The following is a 21,337-nucleotide window of genomic DNA, read 5'->3' as shown; positions in this document are numbered from 1 at the left end:
GGTAACACTTTGTAATGTTGTGTCTCTTTATGTCAGGAATGTATTTAAGTATCCTGAGGAGCTCCCAATTTGTGCATTTGTGTGTCAGCTTGTATCCAAGTAGAAGAAAGTTAATAGAACACATTCCTGTACAGCTTGAAAGTGGAAGGTTTATAGTCATTGCCATTAATACTGATGGTATGATTGGATGCTGGTGGTAGCTTTAGGAAGTTTTAGGACAAATGTTTTGTGATCTGTAAGGAAGGTAGCAGGCAGTCTCTATAGCCTGCTTGGCAGTGGGATGACTGCATCAATCTTTGTTCTGACTAAGATTACCTGATATGTTGCCTCAGCTAGGAAGAGCCTAGACATAAGGGATGGAGGTCTGTCTGAAGGGGATGCTTTCTGAAAGGAACAGCATGTTTCCAGTGAAGTTGTCATTCATTGCAGGAAATCCTAGGGTTTGTAAGTGAAGCCACCTAAATGATCCTGTCTACACACAGTGCATTCTGTACATCTCGTGTTTAATGAAAAAGGCCTTTCGTTGCCTGAACCATGCTATCTCTTTTATTAAACAAGATATTTGTGTCTGTGGGGAGTCCTGGAGGCCCCAGGTAGTGTCTGAAAGGTTTGCTGCTTGGGTGTGAGCATTATGGGTGTCCTGTTGGGTGAGGGAAATGCGTGTGGGTGCTTGTCGTGTGCTCAGGAGCTCATCAGCTCACTTGGCTAAGCTGATGTTGCTCAAACTTGCTGGAATAAATTGATCTTGATGATGTGACCAAGCATGAGGAGCTTCAGTTTTTGAAGAAGTTGTGAAAGGTCTGATAGGAGTGCTTTGAAAGGCTGTTTGTGTAATACAAACCTCAGTATATTTCTGCCTTTACCAAAGAGAAGTCCACACAACATACATCCTCAAAACCTTTATGCCGATTATGAACATAACTATAAATAGGGGGGAATACGCTGCTGGGAAGCATAGTATGTATTTTTATTACTGAACTATACAAACTCAAGGGAGAAAAGCCATAGCAGTAGCAAACTTTATACTGTATCAAGTCAAAGGATTTGTGGTTTGTATTTTTCTTTATAATATACAAACGTGTAAAGAAATTATGTTCCACTGAAAATCTAGTTTACCAATAGATTCTTTAGCAAACTTTATAATCAACAAGGAAGTATAAAACCTAATGGAAATACATGTCTTCTGGTCTGAATTAGTCACCAACTTGGTCTTTTCTATTATAGTATTTCAAGCTGGAGGGAGTGCTTTAAATGCTTCCAACCATTTAACCTTAATTGCTCAGTTTTAATAGACATTTGCTAACTAAAGGAATCGAATTATAGCTTGAATTAGGCTTTACTAATCTTAATTAAAAGCTCTCTTTTATAATCAGAAACAGATTAAGCTTAAAACAGTAAGCCATGCTGAAATGACTTATCTTTAAAAGCTGCAGCCTTTTGATAATGATTGCTTAGACTGGGTACCATTATTGTCCTTATATTGCACTTAACTAAAAATATCTCCTCCATGTGGTTTTGTTTCTTCTGTTAGCTGTAAAATTATTTGGTTGGTGGGGAGTTTACTTTTTTCTGTGGTTATTTAAAAACACGTTGCTGCCCTTGGTTGAAAAAGTTTTCTGGGGTCACAAATGACAAAACAAAGGTGTGAATTAGTCTAAATATTAGCTTCATGCCTTCCTCCATCCTCAAGTGAATGCTTGTCAGTCACTCAAATTAAATGGTGTGCTAAGAATTTAACTGTGACCTCTAATAACATATTCTATAATTCATTTGGTTTAACATTTAGGTTGTGTTCAGGCAGTTGATTATGGGCTTTACATTGTACTCATTTGTGAGGGCTGTCTTCCTGTAAAAACTAAAGCCTGTCCACTGGGCATCCTAGTAGAATTTCATCTCATTTCAAGGGTATTTGAAAGAAGCAAATGACAGATTTTGTCTGTTTGAGTGTGGAACTCAGTAGTACATACCAGTATGCTTAAGCTGATAGCCTTGCTTTCCCTACATAGTTGATGAAGAAAAATAGGAGTTTCCTGAATGCAGTTTGCCTTGTATTAATGGAGAGAAAAATAGACCAAATAAATCATGCTTTGAAAATGACAGTCTTCATCTAACAGGTGTGGACATTTGCAGTGTGAGTGTGTAAAGTCAGATGGTATCTGTGCAGAAGTCTGACATCTGTGACGTTTAATGGCCACTGAAATTAATGGAAAACATTCTGTACATAATTGTGCTTTGGACTTGACCAGGACAAGGAATTTTTAAGCTGTAGTGTTATCATTCAACCACGTGAAGTTCAGCCTTCCAGTTTCTGGTCTACTTTTAAAATAAATTTTAATTTAAAATACATTGCCACCTCTCTAGCACAGTTGTATCCTCCACTGTCCCCTATCCAAAAAACAAAACAAACAATATCCCTACAACCAAAAGCTCTCGCTGTTTATTTTAGCATCCATCTCAGCAAGCACTGCTAGACAATAGTTTTAAAAATTGCTTTGTTTTTAGTTCCAAAAGTTGTGAGCTGTCTGCTTGCATGAACTAAATACAAATTACAGATTCGAATTTACACTTAGCCTGCTAGACCTTTATGTGCCCATAAGGAAGTTGTAAGAAAAGTCATTTGTGATGGTTACGGAGATGGACAGGCTTTCCAGATTTCCATTTTTATTTGCTTAGTTATCAGATCTTCAGAACACCTTTTAAATATTTTCCAGGATTACTCCTACTGTCTCAGTGTATGTCCTGTGCTGATGGAGTATGCAAGGATTGTTAAATTATATCCATTAGAGGAAGGTGAAATCGGGACTCTTTACAGTGGGGTCAAATTACTCCAGTTCCCATCCATGCCTCACAGCTAATGTGTATTTATCTTTCAATATCTTTCGCGTTTAAGATGGCTGGACAGAGTTAGACAAAGAAGTGACTTCTCATATCTAGTTTTATATTGGAGGTATTGTCCAATTTAAAGACAAAATGTCTGCTTACTGAGTTGTTTATCAAGTCTTTAGTCAAGAGATTGCTATGTTTCCTTCTTACCTGTGCGTAGTGAAAGAGCCATACTCTAAAAGGCATTTTATAATAAATAATCTATATGAGAGTATTGGGAATAGCTCTACCAAACTTAACCAACATTTGTACTAACTTACTTTCATTTATCCTTCTACTTCTGGGGAAGAGAGCAGTGCTGTTAGGCTCCTTGGCTTTCTATTACATGTTCTGTCAAACTCGTAGTGCCTATTTGTATGCTGCACAGAAGTTTTGGGCCTTTTTTGGTTCTTTTGCCTAACATCCTCCCCAAAGTAACAAGCAAATATATAAATTCATAAAAGCAAAATGTCCAGACTATGAATAAAATCCATCTTCAATTCTCAATGAATATCCATGTTACTATTCCCATTTCTTCAGTTTCTTTTTTCTTTCTTTTTTTTTTTTTTTTTTTTTTTTTCCAATTAGTAGCCTTAAAAGAGCCGAGAATCCTGGGTGCTTTCTGGTACAGAGCATTTGGATAACTGAACAAAAATAATTTATTTCTTGGCACAGCTAGTTACTACATCTACTTGCTCGATCTTTCTTTCTTTCTCTCTTTTTTTCTTTTTCTTTGTGTCTTTCTTCCTTTCTTTCTTTGTGTCTTTCTTTCATGTCTGAACGTCATATGCATGCACATTTTATGACTGAAAATATTTGATTCACAGTCAGCAATGGTGTTTTTCAGTGTTGAATTTTAAATTTCCTCCTTACTACTTTTCCTGGACTTTCTTCACTATGAAATACATGTTTGTACAGCCTGCCCTGGCCTCATCTAACCCTCACCTCTGCGTGCCAGGGAAAGGGAAGTGTGTAGCTCCATTAGCTCCTTTTCAGAGAGCCCCTGCTCTTGCTTACTTCTCTATTAGTCAGTGATTCTAGGCAATGTTTTGATGAGCCTGTAAAGGACAATGATGGGAAAAGCTGATGGGCTCTGTGCTGTTGGTCAGTATCTGTAGATCTGTGTCTAGATGATTGTTGCTCATAAATAGGTTAAAAATAATAAAAAAATAGCTGTTTGCCACAGGTTTTCCGATTTTCTCTATTAATATCTATCTCTGATTATAAGTGGAGCTATGGCTCACAGAATCTTATTTCTGAACAGAAGGAGAGCCTACATCTTATCTGATGAATTCCTTCTGTGAATAAAGTTTTAGAACTGTCAGCATGTATCAGTAGGATGGGATGCTGGGTTTCAGGAATAAAAAGCTTGAATCCAAAAATTACACTCATGTAACATTGTTTTGAAAATAAAACAGTGGCAACTCTTCTGAAAGAAGTGGAAAGCATTTGGTCTGTGCACCCAAGACTGTTGGCTTGAGCAATTTGTAAGTCAATATCAGGTCTTCATAAAAAAGTAGATCTTTGATCTTGTTTCTGTTCAGTATAGTCTTCGAAGATCCTTTTGAAGCAAATACATAATTTTATGAAGTAGTCAGTTCTAGTTGAAGTGTCATCTTGAGTAATTTTACTTGATTTTTTTACTGAAGATACTGAGTATCCCCACTCCCACAAGGGACTCATAAAAACAAACAAACAAATCAATATTATATCAATATCAACCATTCTTATGAAAGCGTAAATTATATACAGACAACCCAGTTGTATCTGGGCTAGAAAACTGGAATTGTTTTTGAAAAGCATACTCAATGCACAACACTATAGAAAAGAGAAGGAAAATAGGAAATCCCCATTACCATTATAAGAAAAGTGGAATAAAAAATGATTCATATTGTAAGTTACTCAAATTGCAGGGATTTATGCACTACTCAGTGAATTTATTCTGAAGCCTTAAGATATGAGGGTTTTCTGTTTCATTGAGTTTAATGAACCACCCATATTCTTATTTTCAGTAGGTTCTTTATTGTAGCTGTTTTACCATCATGTTGATCTTCGTAGCACTAAAGCATCTATGGAATAAATCATGTGAAACTGTAGATCTGCTGTCAGAAGACTTAACTTTGCTATACAGAGATTGGCACCTCTGCTGGAACATGTAATCTCAAATCCAAGAAGGTTGAAAACTGCGCTAGTTGTGTAGCGTCTCATACCTCTTGTGGCCTTAGCTGTCTCAGCCCGGCTGTTAATCTGCCAGGAACAAATGAAGCATGAGCTGTATGGTATCAATAAGTCTTCTATTTTACGCAATGAGAGCTGCCGCTGACTCTGAAATAAGCAAGGGGGAATAGCTGCCTTCTGTTCTTGGGCATGAAGGTCCTTGGGAAATAAGTTAATATTCATCCAATGACTGGTAGGAAGAGAATCCAATTCAGAGCTGAGGTTTGGGATTGTTTCTTTCTGCCTGTGGACAGAAATTTAAAAATGAAATGCAAAGGAATGCTGGATGTAAACAACAGGCAAATGAGGGAGGTGCTCAGAGGGGTTGGAAAAAAGTGGAAGGTGTCAGTATGAATCAACTAGTTTCATGGTTTTAAACATCTTCCTCAATGTTTTTAGATGCATATTTCAAAATGAAGATCTAGGAGTAACATTCTAGTGTGATTTACTGAATCTGTTACTGTTAGGATGTATACACACCAGTTGTGGCAGTAAGGCACACGATGGTATTCTGCCATTTGATCTCCAAGAACTTGTGGGATTAGATGTGGAAGCAAACATTTGCCATTATATTAAAAGAGGGAATTGTGATGGAAATGGCCGTGATTTAGAAGTGGTGGGAAAAATGCTGTCAAATGTCATGTTGCACATTCATAGCAGCTTGTGAACAGGAAATCTCTCTGCTTGAGCTTGTCGGGCATGGCAGCTACTAAATAAAGACAGACTCTAAAATGTTATGTGCTCTGCAGGTATCCATCTTTATTCCGGTATCTCACTTGCAGTTCAAAGAACTTGTAACCAATCTGTTTAAATATCAATTAAGAAAAATGTCAAACCACAGAAAACTGTAATCAGGAGTTCAAGATACCTAGTGCAGGATGATGTTTTTGGTTTTATCTAGAAAACCGCTTTAATTAACCGTGAATGGGGCTGGAATGGTCCCAGATCTGTGCTGATTAGGATGACAAATATCACATGGTGATAATGCTCAGGTATATGGATAGAAAGTGTATTTGCTCTGCAGGGAAAGAACTCTGCTTAATTACTATTTTTTATTCCCCCATAGACAACTGTAGCTGTCAAAAGGCTTTAGACCCCTAAAAGTCATTCTTAGCAAAAAGCGTTTAAAATGCTAATGTTAATGCAGTAGGAAAACTTATTGGTTAAGCAGTCAAAAACTCTACAAAGTAAGTCCTAAATGAAGACTAGTCCGTGATGTTTGTTTGATATCCTGATCACTGCTGATCCAGGAGTGTTAAGTACACCCCCGTAAAACATGTTTATGTGGCCAGCAAATTACACCAGATGCATCAGTTTGTGTTACTTTAAAAAAAAAAAAAAAAAAAAAAAAAAAAAAAAACAATTTTTAGTCCTCCATACTTCAGTGATAACTTTCCATGGGTAAAGTACAGGTGCCCTGAAGTAGTAATACCTGCCCCAAACTGCAGACATTTTAGAAGAATGAATCAAAGGGGAAAGTCTTTTGTCTGTTCTCAGTTTGATGGGCATACCAAATCAGATGCCCAAAGGTGAAGTTTCAGTGTTAAAATCTCCAGCTACTAAAAACTTTCTTCTAACTCTTCAAGGTAGGATTTTAAGGAGGGAGATGCAGAATAAAGAGAAAAAACTGTGAAGGGGAAAGTGAATTTGTGAAAAATGTGAGGAATGGAGTCTCCAGGAATTGCATTTCTTATCAATAAATAAAGAACGTGATGTACATTCATCATCCAGATGTACGTGTAGATTATAAACATTCAGCTACTGCAGAACGTTTGCATTTCCACAGTCTACTGCCTTGTTCCATTTAACACTGTGAGCTGGGTCAGTGGAGCTCTGCTTATAGCGCTGGGGGCCTGATCTTGCCTCTTCAGAGAAGAGGCCTACATGTCTGTAAGCTTCTGGTCTGCTTTTTCCCCAAAGCAGTCAGTCCAAATCCTCCCCAAGGAGGGAAGGTGACTGTCTTAAGGCCTTCCTTACTCTTTGTGACTTCTAATAAATTTCTTTGGTCAGTGTAAAAATAGGAAAGAAATCAGACATGGAACAAAACAAGGATCTGCAGAAGGTGTCTATGCCCTCTCTAAGTAAGGAGATAGATAACAATTATGATTAGAGAAAAATAACATAAATAAATAAATATTTCAGCAGTTGCAGCCTACAGCCGGTGATAAATGGGCTGATGTTTTATCTATCATCCAAGTGGTTATTAAATGTTTTAGGCAAGATAATTTGAGGCTGTTTGCAGTGTAAAAAATGTATGTTTGGTATGGTTTAACCAGCTGGGCATATACTTGCTTAATTTTGTTTTGTTTTCATTTTCCTTCCTCCTCTTTTGGTCAAGAGTTTTAACAAGATATAAAGTACGATGAATTTTATGCCCAGCCTACACCAAATAAAAGGAAGCAAGTCAAACTGCAATGGAGTGCTTGATGTTTTCCAGGAACTGGGTGAGATGGCTTCCAGAAAAACACCCAACAATGCCACAGATTGCATCCAAACCATCTCCATTCAGTGGGCATGACATTTTCATTTTGTTGCTGTTTTTTATATTGGAAAATAGCTCTTTGTGACATTCTTGAAGAAAGTTGTAAAACTGGGTTTATTTTTTGTTTCTTTCTGAATGCACTAATGGGAAAAACATTGGAAGGACAATACTTTTAGTGGAAGGGCTCTCGAGAGATTTATGCTGGGAAAAAAGCCCTTCATATTAATCAACCTATTGTACCTGTTCTATTCTTTCTTTTCTGTGCTGAGAAACATCAAGCTACTTACTCTGCTTTTACCCCATTTTCATCCTGCTCACCCTTGACCTTGGCTCTTAGAGTAGACCTAATGGCTATCAAATTTTACAGTTTTCTTGGGCACAAGCATCTTGAAAATATCATGACAACCTGAAAGCCATAAAAACTGCACTGTGTGTTCCTTTTTGATTCATTAGATCATAATGTTTTGAAGGTCACAACATCTGAAGAATAAAGATGTTAGCATTTATGAATATAAAAAAAAGTATCTCAGTATCTCAGGATGTAATAAATGATAGATTTTAATTGGTTTTCTCTTATGGCCAGAAGTGATTTAGGAAGCTTTTCATGGTAAGGGGTTTTTGGAAATGGATTTCACTAAGGTGAAGGTTAAGGTTTTGTTTGGAGGAGAAAGAATTTGTATGAATTACATTTTCTTGTTTCTTGTTATTTCATTATTTTTTCTTAAGATTTGGGCTTAGGATAGGATTCCAGTTCAGCTGTCACAGAAATAACAGAGGGAAGCAGAGCATCAGCAGGTCAGGTCAGTTTGAATGGAATTAGCAACATTTTCCCCATTCAACCCCCTACCTGAGTCAACTACTGCAGAAGTTAAGAGCAGAACACTGGAAGTTCAAGTAATTGTGAACATGTGGAAAATTGCCATTGATAAACTCCTTGAGAATCTAATCATTTTAGTACTACTGCTCTGGTTGGACATTTTCCAGGCAGAGCTGAATTTTTGGCAAGTTTGGGTTGTGCTTAACCAAAACAGACCTTAACCTGTGTGAGATTTTCTTTCTGGTCCTCAGATTTGGAAGTGGTTCCCTCATTAAGGAAAGTACAACTTGATGTATGAAATACAAATGCCTTAAATAGCTCAGGTTATCCAGGGTGTGTGTAACTGCTGAAAGTATATTAAATACAGGATATGCCAAAGGATCAGAGTGTATACAAATACTTCCATGTTGGGTTTTGTTGTTTTTTTTAATCATTTAGTTTGGGGACCGCAAATACCATTAAAATAAGTAAGATACTGATCTGATTATGGTTCAGACTTGACGTTTGCATTCTTGTCTGTTTGCACATACTTCATAACTGCCTGTTTCCTTAAAAGTAAAGTAACACTCTTGATGCTATGTTGCTGCTGCTTCTGAATTTGGAAGTGGGAACAAGATAATTAAGTACTGATCCCATCTCTGCTATCTCTTTACTGTGAGACTCAGGAAACATATTTTCCCAGCTCTATAAAGCCAGTGAAAAAAATGCCTTGACTTCTATGGAGCTGGGATTTCACCTCTGAGCATGTCACCTTTAGATGCTACAAAGTCACTTCTTTTCTCAGCATCTGAAAACAAGGTTGCGTAAAACGACACAGTGAGGAAAAACAGCTCTTGCTCTCCTTCTACTCTGTTCTTAATCGTATAGTATCTGGAACCTATTTTTCTTTTTTCTTTTCCTTCTTCTTATTTGTGGAAGTGAAGATGCTGATTTAGTCCTGAGAGAAACAGTGACCAAAACTCAGTAATGAATCTGTAAAAATTCTTGAAGGCATATCAAGAGGGAAGCCATTAAAAGTGCAGAATGTTACCAGATGGAAATAAGTGTTCCAGCATTTTGCAGTGTCCTTTGCTGCATACCAGTTCTGGATAAGCAGACAACACATGCAACTGCAGAACAGTAGAATGTGCAAGATGACTGATTATACAGAATTCTGCAAGTGGAACTTTTTGTCCTCTGTAGGTAAAACAGGTGGGCTGCAAGCTCTCATGGGGCAAGACTTTAAATATGATGTTACTTAATATCTCCATAATGTCCCTTTGGTAGTGTTTAGCTTAAAGGAGCAAAATGAATAGATGAAGATAAAAACAGAAATGTTTTCTCTTTAGACTTTGAATAAATACACAAATTTATCTGTTGAGATACGCTAACAAGGAATTTAATATTTGTTTTTGTAACTGTTTTATGGACGTAACTCTTTAGGAAGTACCCGTCAGCTCTGTAATATACCTGTATGCTGTTTTGTTCATGGTTCTCTAATTTAGAAAAAACTGATGTGAGCAGACAGCTTCCTTTGGCTATTTATTTTAAAATGTCCAAGCACATAAATTGTTCCTTTCAAAGTCAATTGTAATTTGTGTTTACTAAATTAACTCCAGATCCTTCCTTATATTAGTCGTCTTGAAATACTTTCAAATGAACCCATGTTTTACCCACACCTACCCCTATTTTGAAGCACTGCTGCATGGTGACTTTTGGGAACTGTGTCCTTGATAAGTGTCAAGGTAAAGGTTGTTAGAATGCATGCTTTCCCATTTTCTGTAGAAATCTGTAGAAAACAACACCGAGGGCTGAATTTGGCTCATTGACTTTCAGTGCTCAGCCATTCTTCCTCTTGCATGCTAATAGCCCTAAGGCTTCTCCAGCAACTTAGCTGTGACACCAATCCAAAATTTGTCAGTTCCACAGAGATGTTTCCTTTGATTTAAGTGGCTTTGCCCATAATGATCTGTAGCCGTGCTGACAAATAAATTATGTTATACATGTTGTAAGGATTTTTGGACACTGAAGGACTAAATGAATGGTAACTGGTTTCATTAACACTGGGAAAGGACTTTGCTGGAGGTGTTTTTTATACTTTTCTAGGATGAAGTTAGTGCAGCCTTCTAGCAAAGATTGTTAGTGCTTGGAAAAGATGGCTAGTGAACAGCAAATTTCATTACATCTAGGTGAAACTGTTCAGACAAAATGGAAACTAGCATTTTCCTCCCTCAGTTTTGCAGTCTGGTTTGTATTTTGGACATTTGTTGTTACACAGTGATGTGTCTTCTATTTTCTGCTGAAATCAGAAAGCTGAGTTACTGTGGAGAGATCAATTCCTGTTTTATTTCAAACTTTTCTTAGCCAAGCTGTTTGTGCTCCTGGAAGATTTGCTTCTGGAAGTTTGTAAATCACTGTGGCTACTGATGAAAGAAGACTCAGTTGTTGTGAGATGGATGCAGGTCCTGCCAGACTAGAAGGAAGTAGGTTGCATTAAAAAAAGGCAATTTTAGATTCTCTTCTTGTAAATGAAATACGGTGTTTGAAAATTACAGCACTTCCGTGTGGTATTAAATGCTAGAAATCTGTCAGACAGCTGGCCAGGTTCTCTAAAAAATATTCTTGAATCCTTATATAGGAGAGCCATTCTGGATGTACCTTTCACGTTACACCACCACTTGTTGATGAAGAAGAACAGCAGCAGTGCATGGAATTGCTGCATTCCCTAAAGATGCTGATAGTTCTTTCCCAGAAACAATAAGTCTCACCTCTGCTTTCCAGAAGGGTATATATTGTACTATCCAAGCTTCTTACATCCTGAGAAATAACTGAACCTGCGCAGTTACTCCCAATAAGTGATCTTTTTATTTCTCCCCCCCCACTCTCTGATAATGGTCTATTTAACAACTTTTGAAACAAGCAGTGGATTTTCAAGGCTTCCCAAGCAAGTTCCAGAAGGGTCTTGCTTGACAGCAACTGAAAACATGGTTATACATCCAGCTTTGGCCTTGGGAATTGCTGTCTCATTTGAACACAGTAAGCCCAAGTAGGTTGTTAGCAGACTAAATCATTATTTTAAATATCCCTATGCCTTCTAAGACTAGCGTATTTTATTTTTTTTCTGGGGTCCTATAATTGCCACCATTGTCGTTCTATATGAAATGTATTTCTCCTGAGGAGAAAAGTGCAATACTTTTTTAAGGAAACCTATTCTGATATTTTTCTTACCACAGAATCACAGAATATGGGTTGGAAAGGACCTCTGGAGATCAAGTCCCGATCCCTTGTTAAAGCAGGTTCCCTACAGCAGGTTACACAGGAAAACATCTGGGCAGGATTTGATTATCTCCAGAGAAGGAGACTCCACAGCCTCTCTGGGCAGCCTGTTCCAGTGCTCCGTCACCCTTGTTGTAAAGAAACTTTTCCTCACGTTCAGATGGAACTTGTTACTTCCAGTTTGTACCCATTGCCCCTTGTCCTGTTGCTGGGCACCACTGAAAGCAACCTGGCCCCATCCACTTCAGTCTGTCCCAATAGATATTTATAAACATTGATCAGATCCCCCCTCAGTCTTCTCTTATTCAGGCTGAACAGTCCCAAGCTTTTCAGTCTTTCCTCATATGGAAAATGCTCCAGGCCCCTCATCATCTTTGTGTCGCTTCACTGGACTCTCTCCAGAGGCTTTCTGCCTTTCTTGAGCTGAGGAGCCCATAACCGAATGCAGCACTCCAGATGTGGCCACACCAGCGTAGAGAAGAAGGAAAATAGAACCTCCCTCGACCTGCTGGACAGGCTCTCTTTAATGCACTACCAGTCACTCCAAAAGTTGCCTGTCTACGTGGCTAGAATTATCTGGATTAAAAACTTTGAAAGTATTTTGCCGATCTGGATAAAACTGTTGGCTTCCAACTAGAGAGCTAGACTGCAGTAAATCTTGCTAATTCAGCACTGCATGTACCACTTATTTTGTTCTGTGTTATGGCAGTTCTTTCATGATGAATAACATTTCTAAGCAATTAAACACTACAAAAACTTTAAGGATAGTTGAAACTACAAAATTAGTGGAAACAGCTAACTTTCTGTTTAGAGCTGTTTGGAGCCCAGAATTCAATTAACACCCAATTTTGTCAATTACAGGAAGAAAACGGTAATAGGATATGATCTAAACAAAAGGAAGCAAATGTAGCTGGCCCCTGGAAATCTTGAGTTTTACTGCAGATAAAATTGAGAGCAAGCCTACCGTCCTTATTTTTTTGAATGCACTCTCATTGCTTTTATTGCTGTATTAGGCTTACTGAGGAAGCCATATCCTGCCATGTCACATGTAATATTCTGCCCGTGAACTACAGTTTTCAACACTTTCACTGATGTATTCTTTAAAGAATGTCCTCTTTCAAGACGGAGTGGTGTTTGTGTTGTTTGCTCATACTATGTCTGCATTTCTCTCAGAGCAACTGGAGCTTGAAACAAGTTCAACCTTTCACCTTTGTAGGCTTTGTACAGGCTTTTGGTTGGGGTTTTTCTTTAGTGATGGTTTGCTTTATTGGTTTATTTATTTTTCAGGTTTGAAAATCACCAGCCAATTACTTTGTTTTTTGTCTCTTTGGAAGGCTCTCCTGTCACTTACTTAAAAATATAGTCCCACTTGATTCATTGTTTGAAAAAAGGAAATAAATTCATTTGGGCATTGCAGTCTGATGAACGTAAAAGCTGGTCACACTTACTTCTGACTTCCTTCTTCTGAAGAAACTTGGTGCTGGATGAAAGTTAAAAGCAAATCTTAAAATGAAGTTATCTTTATTTTATTATTATTATTATTTTTCCCAACAGTGTCTTGAAGTACACACCTAACATTGCAGTAACGGTATATGCTTTTTGGTTATTGAGTTGGCCTGTTGAAACATGGTGTTACTGTATGTCTCTGCTTTTGTCCTGGTAGATCACAAATGATGGGAAGTTTTTGAAAACATTCATGAATGGCACTGAAAGATGCAAATATTTGTTAAGTGGAGGCGCGTAGAAAGCTCTGGGAATATGCACCCAGATTCACTGGGCATAATTAGAGGAGGGCTTCTCTGGGACTTTGCAAAACTATAGTGCAGGCATGTTCAGAAAGGACCCAATAAGCAGTAACTGATTTTCTGGTTATTGTTTTCAGGAAAAATCACAGAGGAAGCTTTTTGTTGTCATACTGGACTCTGGAAGGTAGAGTACATCCACGGGCTGTGCTGACTTGGGACTTCTACAACTAATGGATGGAAACACTTAGTGAAAGATGGGAACTCTTCAAAACAGAGCAATGACTGAAAGATTAGGAAGCTTACATTTTAGCAATAGGCAGCATTTTTATTAGGAAGAACTTGTCTCCATTTTCTTATTTCCAACATTTTTGTTGTGCTGCTGAATGTTGATTTACAATAAAAAAACCTCACTGGTTTTGCAGATGAAGTTAAGTTATTGATTCCCATTCTGAGCTGCTGAGGAGACTGCAGAGGGAGGGCTTCAGAGCTGTTGGGTAGAACTGGAAGGAGACTTAAGCTACCCTAAGATCAAGGGAGATTTCCAGGATACGTAAACCTGAGGGGGGTGGCTTGGAAAGAAGCTGAGGGAAGGACCTCTCCCTCCTTGGACAGATCATAAAATCATTAAGGTTGGAAAAGACCTCCAAGATAATCTCTTCCAACCATCCACCTACCACCAATATTGTTGGCTAAACTATATCCCTAAGTAGTACATCTGCTTACATCTATGTTAGGTGTTCCTTAAACACCTCCAGAGGTGGTGGCTGCACCACCTCCATGGACAGACTGTTTCAATGCCTCACTGCTCTTTCTAAGAAGAATTTCATCCTGTTATCTAAACTGAACCTCCCCTGGCATAGTTTGAGGTCATTCTTTCTAGTCCTATTGCTAGTTATGCTGGAGAAGGGGCTGAACCTCACCTCCCTGCTTGAGCCTCCTCTTCTCCAGACTAAACAATCCCAGTTCCTTCAGCCACTCCTCATACAGGCTGTGCTACAGACCCCTCACCAGTTCTGATGCCCTTGTATGAACACATTCCAGGGCCTCGATGTCTTTCTTGCAGTGAGGGGCCCAAAACTGAGCACAATACTTGAGGTTCGGCCTCACCAGAGCTGTGTACAGGGGGATGATCACTTCCCTGCTCCTGCTGGCAACTCTGTTCTTGATACTAGCCAGGATACCATTGGCCTTCTTGGCCACCTGGGCACACTGCTGGCTCCAGTACCCTGAGATCTGTATACACCATGAGGCTTACCAGCCACTCTGCCCCAAGCCTGTAGTGTTGCCTGAGGTTATTGTGGTCAAAGTGCAAGTCCCAACATTTGGTCTTATTGCGCTTCATCCCATTGGCTTCAGCCCAGCAATCCAGCCTGTCCAGATTCCTCTGTAGGGCTTTTCTGCCCTCAGGCAGTTGGCACTTTCTCCCAGCTTGATGTCATCCGCAGATGCACAGAGGGCACACTCAATTCCTTTATCCAAATAATTAATAAAGATATCAAACAGGACAGGCCCCAGTACCAAACCCTGGGGAATGCCACTCATGGTTGGTCACCATCTGGATTTCACTCCATTCACCACCACTCTCTGGGCACAGCCCTCCAGACAGTTCTTTACCCATTAAAGACTGTACCTGACCAAGCTACAGGCTGCCAGCTTCTGCAGAAGAATACTGTGGAAGACAGTGTCAAAAACTTTGCTAAAGTGTAGGTAGCCTACATTGACAGCCTTTCCCTCATTTACCAGGTGGATCACTTGATCACAGATGGAGATCAGGTTGGTCAAGTGGGACTTGCCTTTCACAAAACAGTGATGACTGGGTCTGATTCCCCCAGTCTTCCAGTACGTGGGGAAGGTGGCTAAGTGGAAGGATTGCATCTTCATGTGGGGTTTCTCCTACTCGGGTGCTCTGGACGTGCCCAGATTTGTGAAGCCGGATGTGGGCTGGATCCAACCGACATGCCATGTGATCTCACTCAAGGTGGCCTCCATTAGCTTCCCCAGGACCAAGGTCAGGCTGGCAGGCCTGTAGTTCCCCCCGGATCCTCTTTACAACTCTTCTTGTAGATAGGAGTCACATTGGCAAGCTTCCAGTCCTCTGGGTCTTCTCCAGTTGACCAAGACCACTGATAAATGGTAGAAAGTGCCATGGCAATCACCTCTGCCAGCTCCCTCAGCACCATTGGGTAGATCTCATCTGGCCTGATGGATTTGTGACAGTCCAGGTGGAGTAGCAGGTCTTAAACTGTTTCCATCTGTGTTGTGTGTGTTGGGGAAGTTGGGAGGGGAGAGGGTAGGGAGGGTAATTCCAGATTTCCAGTTCAGGAGGCTGAATACCCTGAGCGTAACTGGTCTGATCAAATGTCTCAAAGGATCGTGCAAGGAGAGGAAAACAGGTTCAAGCAAAGGGCCAGAAGTGTATGAAGGCTTCCTGGGTGACTGAGTTGTAGCTGTCTTTTCAGAAGCATCTGGTTTTCCCAGACTACCTTGCTGTATTGCCATTGTGTCTGGATTTGATGCCAGGTAGTAAATATTTTCTGGTGTTAATTTTTTGTATTTCATTTTACTTCTAAAAAGTCTGTGTGAACCTAGTCCAACAATACTCCAACCACCTTTAAATGAAAGGCACAGTTGAAATGCTTCACCAGGATAGTTTTAATGCACCAAAAGATGATTTTGTAAAGATTATTTTAACTCTGCATCATGCAGCGTGTAACTTAGGGACAGTAGCTAGGGGCTTTGGTCTAGCATGCCATAGATTTAGAGCTGATAGCAGGACAGAAGGTTGTCTGTAAGTATTTGTGAATTTTTGGTTGACTGATGTGCACTGCTGAATGTTTCATATTAGCAATTGCAGTACTGACATCCTGTCTGTGTGTCAAAATATAACTTGTAGAAAGAAGAAAGTTTGTGCTTTCTAGAATGAGTGAAGAAATGATTTTAATGTGAGCCAGGGAAGATCATAGAAGAATTGTTTGCATTTGAAGCTGTGTTATCTGGATCTATCTGCATCTGTGACAGCAGGCCCACTGGCCCAAAAAGGGGAGAGAAAGGGGGTGGTGTCAATAGCTTATGGACCAGTTCAGACCTGTTCTGTGACTAATGGGGCAGGGGACCCACGGACCTACGCCCTGGGAAAGGGGAAAGGAAAAGGGGGAAGGGTAGGGAGGTGGGAGATGGGCCTAAAAACAGAACAGCCTAGGAAAGTTAATTTACTAAATATGATATTGGAATGAAAGATAACACAACATAATACAATATATAATTGGAATGGAGGCTAGTAAATCAAATAAAATGAGAGAGAGAGCTGTCTGAAACCATAGGCCTTACTATGAATTGAAGGCAAAACAGCTGGGGAGCACACCCACACTCTGCCAGGCAGCGAGAAAGTAAGTCCTATTGACCTGCCAGGACCTTCATCTTCCCCTCTGAATGCAGAGTCCTCTGGGATATGTAGTTCTTCTCTTCTGAGAGCAAAGTATTTGGAAAATCAGTGGTCCAGGGAAGTGGGGCATTAACTCTTTAACTCCCAGTGCTTTACATGATGTTATTATGTGGAATACCAATAACAAGAATCATAGAATCACGACAGAAGCAGAATGCATTTCTTGCTATTCATGCTGTTTTCCAAGATGCATGCCAATGTACAAAAATAATTTAAAATAACTCTAGTATACTTTCTAAGAATAAAACTTTAGATTTTGTTGTTGTTATTGACATATTTCTATTAATATGGAAAATTTTAATAGAACTTGTTTTCTGGGATGGGAGAGGAGTGAGACAAAACTATACCATGTTATCAAGAGCAATTTCATAGTGCTCAGTGGGCAGTGACAGCTATTTTAGAAATTGTGCTTTTCAAGATTTATTGTAGGAAAAGCAGCTTTATATGTTATCAGGAGTGCATCAAATCATTACACTGAGAAAACTTTTTTCTGGTTAAAGAAAGCATTCTTTCCTCTTATGCATTATGCCATGTGTATGGGAAATTGGTAATCACAGCCAGAACCTCTGATTAATCAGCTGAGGCAAGTGTTGGGTCAGGTGTGAGAGCACAGGTGAGAATAATTTAGCTGTGCTTCTGGAAGGGGTGGAGCTTGGCTCCACCTCTTCTAGACCTCGCTGAAGGGCTGACCACTACTAAGGCAGCATCTCTTGGAGATTGCTCCCTGGTGGAGATTGCTTCTGGATTTCCTAGTGAAGGTGTTCATATTGGTGAGTTTTTCCTCATAAATAACCTTTTGAATATCTGTTATCATCTTTGTTACCATCTTTGTATCATTCCACCTTACAGCCGTGTTAGTATTATGTTTCAGATAGCTGTTCTAATATCAAGCTAAACATCTTAATTCATTATCTGCTTGATTATTTTAAATAGAAAAATATGATTTAAGCATAAAAATGTGCACAAATCACTTAAATCTGACAACATATAATTGTTTCATCTGTTGATGCTGCTGTTACTTTGGACAGAGTGTGCTATGCTGAAACTTGCTTCAGTCTTGTACAATCTGCATTTATTCTGTCAGTGATTCTTGGATGAATTATGCTATATGAGTGTATACAATAATTAGGATCATACTTGTATTCAAACCTATATTTAATTGAAGAATTTTTTTCTCTCTTTTCTCTTAGAATTATCTTTTTATAATTTCTTTTCCTCCTTTTATATTTTAGATATTGATGAGTGTGAAAATGATTTCTACAATGGGGGTTGCGTCCATGAGTGCATCAACATTCCAGGCAACTACAGGTGTACATGCTATGATGGGTTCATGCTGGCCCATGATGGCCACAACTGTCTTGGTAAGTAGTGAATGCTGGAAAGGTTTAATTTCGTGGCTGTGGCAAAAAAGTCTGATGTTTTGTTTGCATTTTATATTGTAAAAAATCTGATTCAGATCCAATTGAAGAAGTTGAATTGCATCCATTGACTCTAGTGTGGTTTAGACCAGATCCTCAAAGTTGGCACTAATCATCCTGACATACTCCAGTCAGGTTATCTGTTTCTAACACTGGAGGTCAAGGTGGTGGGGTTTTTTAAAACCCTGTGCTGGATACTTGGGTTCCTTTTTTTTAAAAAAGTAATCTGTACTGTTCACTTCAATTTATTTTGCCTGTTTCTTCCAAATTTTGTAATCCCAGTCATTTATTTAAAGCTCAACCCCCACCCTTTTTTCCTTCTTAGGGGAACATATTCCAAGGATGTTCTGTATGAGCATAAATTACTAAGCATTAGAAGTGCAAATTTATGTTGTTGTTTTTTTGTTTGTTTGTTTTTATGGAGGAGTACTTGGACAAGAAGATAGGGCAGAAGAATAGATATTAATAGATGTTTACAAAGGGGATGGGCACAATCCACTGACTTTACAAAAACAGGTTCAAGGTATCAGTTGCTTCAGCAGTTTTTTAGGATTTAGGTACCTGGAATTTTGATTTATGTTCATTGCTTTGTTTTGAATAGGTGGATCTTATCTGGTGTACTCCAAAAAAACATGTTCTGATTAAATTTATTCATATCAATTACCTGAAAATGAACTTTGACTACTACATCCAGTTTCTCACACCTGCTTGCTTGGTAGTCATTTTACTTATATCTTAGTGCCTAGTGATTATCTTTCTCAGTATACTCAATATAAATGTGAGGAACACTGTTTGATGTGGTCCCAAATTCGTTTTTGAGTTGGTAAGCATAAAATAGTACAGAAAAGGGATATTTCATCTATGTTCTGCAGCGCTTTTACTGTGGTAGAAGCTGGGGTTATTTGCAAGAAAAATAAGGCAGTTATGTAGCAGAAATAATAATGTCCAGTAACATCAGTCTGCACTCACTGAAGCTGTCGAACAACTAGAATTTTTGAGCAAATTTCTGGTTAGCCTTTCAGTAGATGTATTTCATACTTGGTTCATTTTCAAACTGAGTAATATTTATTCAGATGGATTATACATCCTGACCATTGACAGGTTTTTGACACAGACTTCCAAATTTCATTTATCATAGAACAGACTAAATAGATTTGTGTAAACCTGAGGTGGCCAAATGATTAATTGTGCAAGAGGTATTTCTTACAACAAGAGCAGCCAGCCATTCATTTTCAAAAAAAAAGAAAGAAAAACTCTATTTATATTAATGTTCATAAATATCTCTTAATAAAACAGAACACAAGTAGTTCAGCCATTTGGAATTCAAGTGAATGTGTAGATATATTGTTTCTAACAGCTTGCTAATATCAATTTAGTTTCCAATTATTCCTGTAGTAGTAGGGAAAAGTATATTGGCAATTATGAACAGCAAAATGAGTGACTTGATCAAAGATGAACCTTGCTATGTGGTTTTTCTCTATCATGTGAGATACAGGCTGGATCTACAGAGATAATTCTCTTTTCATAGATTTCTACTTAGATGCTTGGTTTTGGCATGGGTGGGGGAAAAATTTAGAATAATGTAAACCACTGTGTTTAACAGGTGGCTCTGGTTCCAAGTATTGGTCGAAAGCTTACTGAGATAGTTTGTGAGAATCAGTGTCTGCTCATATTCACATTCTTGGAGCTGGTATTTTGTATATCTCCAAAAATGTTAGAAACCATGTTTCCACTAGAAGAGATTCCGTGAACAAATGAGTGGGAATGATAGCAAGGGACTCTCTTTCTCCCAATAAGCATCTTTAGGACACTAAAAGAGATCACAATTACCCTTTAATTTTGGTTCCTCAAATGCGGATTGAATACTTGCAACTAGTGAATGGTCTCTGACATGGACTTGTGCGAAGCATTTGACACTGTCCTGCACAACATCTGTGTCTCCACACTGGAGATAGAAAGATGTGGCAGATGGACCACTTGGTGAATAAGTAATTGATTGGATAGTTATGCTCAAAGAGTTGCTGTTAATGGCTTGATGTCCAGGTGGGGTCAGCAGGTGCTTCTCAGGGGTCTGTACCACTATTTAACATCTTTGTCAGCAACATGGACAGTGGAGCTGACTGAACTCTTAGCAAGTTTGTGGGTGCCACAAAGATGAGCGGTGCAGTCAACACGTTGGAAGGAAGAGATGCCATCCAAAGCAATCTTAACAGACTCAGTAGGTGAGCCTGTGCAAACACCATATTATTCAAAAAAGGCAAAGTACGCGTACCTGGAGTAGTCCCAAATATGAGTACAGGCTGGAGAATAAGTGGACATAGCAGCCCTACAGAGAAGGATTTGGGGGATTTTGGAGGATGAAAAGCTTAGTATAATCTGTCAGTGTACACTTGCAGCCCAGAAAACCAACCATATCCTGGGCTGCATCAGAAGAAGTGCAGATAGAAGTTCAAGGAGATGATTCTTCCCTTCTGCTCCACCCTTGTGAGAGCCTACCTGGCATGCTTTGTCCAGCTCTGGGGCCCTCAGCACAAGAAAGATGAGCTGTTGGAGAGGGTCCAGACAGAGACCACAAAGATGATCAGAAAGCTGAAACATCTCTCCTGTGAAGGAAGGCTGAGGGATTTGGACGTGTTCAGCCTGGAGAAGGTTCTGAGAAGACCTCATTGAAGTGCTTAGAAGTGCCCACAGGAAATCTGGGGACACTATTTATCAGGGAGTGTAGTGACAAGACAAGGGGCAATAGTTTTAAACCAAAAAAAAGGAAATTTAGATTTGATGTTAGGAAGAAATTCTTCACTTAGAGGGTGGTGAGGCACTGTCACAGGCTGCCCAGAGAAGCTGTGGGTGCCCAATCCCTGGAGGTGTTCACAGCCAGGTTGGATGGATCCCTGGGTAGCAAGCCTGTCCATGGCAGGGGGTAGGCTTTAAGGTCTCTTCCAAACCAACCCATTCTGTGATCCTGTGTCCCAATAAAATAACTGTGTTTCCTTAGAGTCACTGAAAAGGGAGTTGGGGCCCATTACTCTTTTTGCCTTAGCTAAAATTTGCAGAGGATGAAAGTTTTAGGGTCTCAGGCTGGACTTTACAGTCTTGGCA

At 39.2% G+C, this 21,337-nt stretch overlaps 1 protein-coding gene across 4 annotated transcripts in view; it reads left to right on the top strand.

Moving 5' to 3' along the window:
- Nucleotides 1–21,337, top strand: part of SCUBE1 (signal peptide, CUB domain and EGF like domain containing 1) — a 200,471-nt gene that overhangs the window by 14,946 nt on the left and 164,188 nt on the right. For all 4 annotated transcript variants that reach the window (XM_072329372.1, XM_072329380.1, XM_072329364.1 and 1 more), the window contains exon 3: nucleotides 18,053–18,181. In XM_072329372.1, coding sequence (XP_072185473.1) covers nucleotides 18,053–18,181 — 129 coding nt within the window. The remainder of the gene's footprint in view (nucleotides 1–18,052; nucleotides 18,182–21,337) is intronic.

The sequence above is a fragment of the Excalfactoria chinensis genome, chromosome 1 (assembly GCF_039878825.1).
Source record: "Excalfactoria chinensis isolate bCotChi1 chromosome 1, bCotChi1.hap2, whole genome shotgun sequence".
NCBI lineage: Eukaryota > Metazoa > Chordata > Aves > Galliformes > Phasianidae > Excalfactoria > Excalfactoria chinensis.
The sequence above is the reverse complement of the archived record's forward strand: the minus strand, read 5'-3'. Positions and strand labels throughout refer to the sequence as shown.